The 6,514-nt window shown below is 51.8% G+C and overlaps 1 protein-coding gene across 1 annotated transcript; it reads right to left on the reverse strand.

Moving 5' to 3' along the window:
• Positions 1 to 659: 659 nt before the first annotated feature.
• On the reverse strand, positions 660 to 3,893 carry FOXL2 (forkhead box L2). Its single transcript, XM_069213800.1, has one exon. It carries the CDS (start codon positions 3,576 to 3,578, stop codon positions 2,655 to 2,657), a length of 924 nt encoding a protein of 307 aa, XP_069069901.1. The 5' UTR covers positions 3,579 to 3,893; the 3' UTR covers positions 660 to 2,654.
• Positions 3,894 to 6,514: the final 2,621 nt, after the last annotated feature.

Consider the following 6,514-nt stretch of genomic DNA (forward strand, 5'->3'; position numbering starts at 1 on the left):
AGTATGTCAAAAACTAAACTATACGGTCTGGTTGTCACTTGTAAAAAGAGACGAACGGTGTTTCTGTGATTGAAAATGTATAATTTTCGGAAAAAAAAAGTTTTCCTATGTTTAACAACTTTGTAGAAACTGTCTTCTGCGAGCGCAACCAACAACTGTTGCATTTGTCTTTTATGATGAGAATTCTGCCTAACCAACCGACAATGCCAAAGCTGTGCAAACCTGTGGGAGCTACCATTATGATGTAATCCCTGCTTTGAGGGGATCTTAAAATATTTTCTATATTTCATGGATCCCTCTGAATAATGGGTTTGTATACCATTGCATTTCAAGAAACAAAAACAAACAAAAAAAAAACACTGTATGTGTGTGTTTGTGGTGCACATTTTGTGCATACATAAATAAATCAAAACTACATGCACATTTCCTATGGGCTATCGTCGTTTTTGCATCATATATGTAGGTGGACAACACTATATTGTATTTCGGTTTAAGCTTAGATGCGATCGCATTTCTGTAACTGAAGTTACTGAGGGAGCATCACTGAAGAAAAGTTGCCGCTTAGTTTGTTTTGCGCTACTTGCGTGAGAGAGATTTTAAATACTCTTGCAAGAAATGACGTTAAACAATAATAAAAGAAAAACATATTTTATTATGGAATTTACAATGCTAGAAAATGCAAAATAAAAAGTGCTAGTTTACGCTAGTGAAAAAATTGGTCCCAAAAATATTAGGCCGAAGGAATAGGTCCGTGTATTAAGGCACCAGTTGTAAGGGTCGCGTGCCTTTTTTAGGGGCTTTTCGCGTGAACATACCCAGTCAGCGGGGACCGGAACTGAGCCTGGATAACATGGTAGGAAAGGCACAGACCCGTGTCCTGAGGTCTAGTCTTTAGTGAGAGAACGGAGGTTCCTCCTGGTGCCCACCGGCTAAGGGGTCAGACTCTTGTGGGTGTAAAATGACCGTTCCTCCGCGGAGGGGCGGGGGGCTTGGGGGAAATGTCGTGTCCTCAGGCTCCTGCCTGGTTCGTTCAGAGGGACTGTTGGTTTTCAGGCCGCTGCCCCGATCCTCACTGGCCCTTTCCCACTGACCTGGAATGGCGGCGAGGCAGTCCCCTGTCAGACTGTCCTTAGACTACCCACTGACGACAGACTGCCCCCAGAGTCCCACAGCTAACCAGACACTTCCCACCCAGTCTGCCCTGATGGTGTTCACTTAACTACCCACTGCCCACTAACTGGCACTGCCAATAGGCCACACACAGACTGCCAATGTACTGCCAGAGATTGTCCGCAGACTAATCGTCGACTGCCCACTACCGCGAGACTGACCGACTGCTCACGGCGTGTCCTTCTCATTGGCACTCGGATTGTGCCCTCGAGTGACCGCGAGACAGACCCCAGTCTGACTGCCCAGAGATTTCCCACAGACTGCTGCCCATGAGTTTCTTACAGACTGCCCACTGCATACCCAGAGACTGCCCACATCCTACCCACACACTTTCCACAGACTCCCAACAGTGCCTACAGACTGACTAAAGACCGACTGCAGACTGTCCAGAGACTGCCCACCAACTGTCACTAGCCTACCCGTATACTGTCTATAGGCATCTCTCGTGCTTCCATACTGCCACCAGTCTGCCCAAAGGCTTCGAACAGACGGCCCACAGACTGCCCACTGAGTGATGACATGGTATGCACTACTAGACAGTCCTTCTCTTTGTCCCTGCGACTCTGCCCTGGAGAGGCCATGTTTCACTTACTGTGCACTTACTGCCCACAGACTGCCCGCGCACTCATCCCAAGGCCATTCACCCCCTTTCCACCGCTGTTTTTTTTGTGTGAAAATGTCAAATATTGGCATCCGGGACACACTATTACCAAAAAGGTTTGTCCTGGCCCTCTTACATTTCTGTATAACCCCGCATGTCTTTAACATTTTTTTCATTTCTATATTAAACAGTCCCCTTTTAAGTTGTAAACGGGAGTCTGACGTTTAAACCTTGCACGCTGTTATCTCTTCTGAATCCCCGCAGCTTCAGCTGACCCCCTCGGTCGGGGACTGGGTGTTTGTGGCGGTCTCGAGCTCCAGGCACAGCGGCTGTGGTCTTATGGTCGTGAGAACGTGGAAGATGCAATTGTGTCGGTTGTGTGTGTGGGGGTGGGGAGGGGGGCTTTCTTGCTCGGAGAGTCTGAGTCTTACACTGTGGGGCCAGCTTCACCCGTGGCAAGTTCAAGGGGCCCTCACAATATGGAGCAGTCACTTACACTGGTCACCGTCTCTACGTGCCTGCCAGCCTCTCCTCCACAGTGATTGCAATGAGTCTCACACTTTGGGGTCCAGTCTAACGACAAACTGTTTGTTTCAATGCCCCTTGTGATTTAATGCGTCTGATATTGGAACGGAGTCTACATCTCTGCTCCTCAGTAACTCCCATTGGTCCAGCCCACTTTAAAATACCCGACTAAATCGAATGACCCATTGAGTCCAATGGAGCCTCACACGTGTGAATTGTCCATTCGTCTGCTGGAAGTTGAAGTCTTGGTCCCAGGCCTTGCTTCCCTAGGCCAGAGCCCTCGGACAGGGCGCGCCGGGGTCCCCCTCACCCTACCTACTGGAGGGGCCCCTTGGGGTCAAAGTCCGTGGGCAGCGCCTCAGAGGTCTATCCTGGAGTGCAGGGCGCTATGCTTGCTCTCGTGGTCCCAGTAGGAGCAGTGCATCATGGAGAGCTCAGCCGGCTGGCGGGCGCAGGCGAACTGCAGCCCCCCGCCGCTGGGGGGCGCGCTGGGCGTGGGGCTGGCAGGGCTGAGCTGCTGGCCGTGGTGCGGGTGCGCGTGGTGGGGGTGGTGGCCCATGCCGTTGTACGAGTTGACCATAGACGGGAGGGCCATGCTCTGTACCCGGCCGTAAGGCCCGTAGGAGCCCGGGGGCGCGCCCAGTCCCTTCACGCCCCCGGGGGCCCCGTTGGCACCGGCCATTTGGCAGGAGGTGTAGGCCATGGGTGCCGCCGGCTGGCCCAGTGGCCAGGAGTTGTTCATGAATCCGGGCTGCAGGTACTTGGGCGGGGACAGGTAGCCATAGCTGTCCTGGCCGAATAGCGCCTTGCCGGGCGCAAAGTGCGCGGGCGGCGGGCGGAAGGGGCGCTTCATGCGCCGCCGCCGGCGGTAGTTGCCCTTCTCGAACATGTCCTCGCAGGCCGGGTCCAGCGTCCAGTAGTTGCCCTTGCGCTCGCCACCGCCCTCCCGTGGCACCTTGATGAAGCACTCGTTGAGGGACAGGTTGTGGCGGATGCTGTTCTGCCAGCCCTTCTTGTTCTTCTCGTAGAAGGGGAACTTGCCGATGATGAACTGGTAGATGCCCGACAGAGTCAGCCGCTTCTCGGCGCTCTCCCGGATGGCCATGGCGATCAGCGCCACGTACGAGTAGGGCGGCTTCTGAGACGGGTCGGGCTTCTCCGAGCTCTTCTCCGACCCCGGCTCCTCCTTGACGCGCTCGGGCTCCTTGCCTGAGTTGGGGGCGTCGTGGTGGGCCAGCAGGGCCACCGTATTCTCCTCCGGGGCCTGATAGCCGGCCATCATGGTGGGCTGGTGTGCGCGCTGCAGGCAGGGGCTTCCAGGCGCCAGCTGAAGTTCCGGGCAGGTGCTGTCCGACTGCGGTCTGGGACACTGAGGTAAGGAGGGCTGGGACAGCACTTTCCGTGCCTGCAGTGCGTCTCGGTCAGTAGTCCCTGAGGGTCCTCTTCGTGGAGAGGAGGTGGTCAGTGCCGGAGACCACTAACAGGCCACTCCTGTGCCTCTCAGCGCTGTGCCCGCGCAGTCAGATGTGTGAGGGGTCCCTGCTCCAGGCAGCCTCTTTCCTGCTTCACCACCTCCTTCTCTCACCTCTCTCCCCCCGCCTCCTTCACCTCCCTCCCCCTCACCTCTGTCCCAGACTCCCTCCTCCAGCTCCCTCCTGTCCTGTGCAGGGTTCCGCTTTCGTCAGCAGCTCTTCGCCCTATGGCAGAGCACGGCCGAGTTCACTCTCAAGTCACAGCCGCAGGGCGACTTCACATCCCAGGTTGTACAGTTATTTCCCTGGTCCGGGGTCTGTGGCCGCGCTGGAGGCGCGGGGGGCTCTCCTGTCTGTCACTGGTATCAACAGAAGGCCTCTTTCTTTAACTCTAGAATTATTGGTGCGCCAGCCGGTCGAACCTGTTGCTCGCATAGCGCTGGCTGCACCTCTTGAGTTCTTTGGGGCGCTTTAGACTGAACTATAGACTACCACCAACGCTGGCACACATACCAAAAACAGAGATCACTTCTGAAGCCTGATGTTCACCTCGAAATATAGTACACAAAAGTAAACAAACAGAATTCCAACACAAAATAAAACACTCTCAAAAATATACATCGAGTAGCGCCCTTTAAAAATATAGGTGAGAAACCAAACAGTAAACTACGCAGAAAAAAACAGGTGCCTGAATTACATAGCAAGGCGCACTCTCTCACAATACACACCACACCCACAAAAACAACAAACACAAATCTTACCGTCGCAATTCATAGCATGCTCGCAAGACACAGTGTACACGCGCAAAAACTCAGAGCTTATAAATAGAAGAATACACTGAGGAAAACGTAATATGTCCTCACAGGGCAAAGTTGACTCTGCCAAATACATGGTAAACATTCACAAAGCACTATGAACTCCCCTATGCACTGTCTGAACTCAGGAAAACACCCCGTGCACTGACCAGAATACACACCCAGACATGTCCTACGTACTCATAAAAGGAGTTGGATTCCACTTTGCGGTGGTGGGGTCTATGTAGTGTTTTTTTGGTGGGGGGGGGGGACATATCTAGTACTCATTTAACTCCTTGCATTGCACACCCTTCGTAATTCGCCATTGAAGAAGCAGACGTGGTGCTTCTGACGGCGTTCTTGGCCACACTCAAAGGTCTCTGACGTCGAAGTAGAGCGTACGTTGTCGTCAATGCGGTTTCTTGGCGCTGAAGAAAGACGTGTAGTTCCTGGCAGGATGTAAGGCTGGGTGCCCTGCCACGACTGGAGCCCTTGGTTAGACGGCTAGAGACTGGCCTCATTAGTGGATGCACTGTGCCACCAAACCACTAATTATGAGGAAAACACACTTTGTGTGGTGAATGGATGCTCGCTCCACACACTGGGCTTAACTCGACTACCAATATCAGCCCAACCCCAGTATGAAAACTAACCTTGTCTACCTCGCCCTGCCCGAAAACTAACACCAACAATAAACCCACAACCCAAACTAAATGCCAACTTTCTTCTTAAACTCCAACAACTGTGATTAAAAAGTAGATGCGTTTTGAGCACCAAACATTTAAAAATCAAGCATGTTGACTTTATATTTCGGTATGTGTGTAAATTGTTTTTGTTTTTTTTATTATGAATTATGAATGAATGCTATATCCGGGTACATTAATATTTGTTTTACACTTCTGATTTGTTGATGAGAAATACTTTTTTTGACCAGTTTTGAAGAGAAAAAATACTCCACAGAATATCTCGCCATATGCGCGTTTTAGAGTACTAAGAATGTGTCTGCACTGCGCCTCGGGCAGGTCAGATCAGACTGCCCACAGCACAACCATTAACCAGAAACAAGTCTTTGATTAGCTTGCACGCAGTTTGTGGTAAGTCACAAGTCCAGTTTTCCACTCAGACCAAGCGTCTAGTTTCTAGGCGCTCCAAAATCTCACAAAAGGGAGGAGAATGGTCACGGAGTTCAAGCGAATAGCACAGATCCTGCAAAGTGGTCAAGGGGGCGCCTGGATTTATGTCCGCCCACCTGATTCGACAGCGGGTAGTTTATCTGTGTGACTGAACCGTGAGTCCAACCATAACAGGTCTGGTCACCTGGCTGTCGTCACCAAATGCTGCACATTAAAATGTGCTCCTGACTTCACCCACTCAGAGTTAAGGAGGTTTATTGTATGTAGTTGGTTACAAAACCACCAATGTCCTGCGCAAACAAGCCTCAAGGCGCACTTGCAACGCACAAACAGGGTTTAATGAGCGCCTGCGTGTCGTTGCGCTTCTGTATGTCTCACTCAGGTTGCAACGCGCATCTTCAGGTTTACAGCAAATGCAAAGGACTGTTTGGCATCAATATAATATGAGACCTCAGCTAGAGACAGCTTACGTGCGCCTCGAGACAGCGCCTCTCTGCCAAGCCCACTGGCATGCCTCAGATTCTACTGGCGCCCTCGTGACATTCGACACACGACTTATGCACCTTTTGCATGACCTAATGTTGGTATAGCTCCTTGTTGCCGCACTTCTACAGATTTCAGGCGCTGAAAGTGACTCGTCTTACATTTACCAACCTCGACTGCATCCACTTCTGTGAAGTCAAAAGGGTTACATGCTGGACGAACTACTGCGAATTACTCAGCCCACCGAGTCAACCTGCAGTTAGCTGAGCTATACGCGTGCGGCCCACAAGTACATATGCACCCATGTTAAGCAGGCGCGGCGCTATATGTGTGCGT

Source organism: Pleurodeles waltl, chromosome 11 (assembly GCF_031143425.1).
Source record: "Pleurodeles waltl isolate 20211129_DDA chromosome 11, aPleWal1.hap1.20221129, whole genome shotgun sequence".
Lineage (NCBI taxonomy): Eukaryota > Metazoa > Chordata > Amphibia > Caudata > Salamandridae > Pleurodeles > Pleurodeles waltl.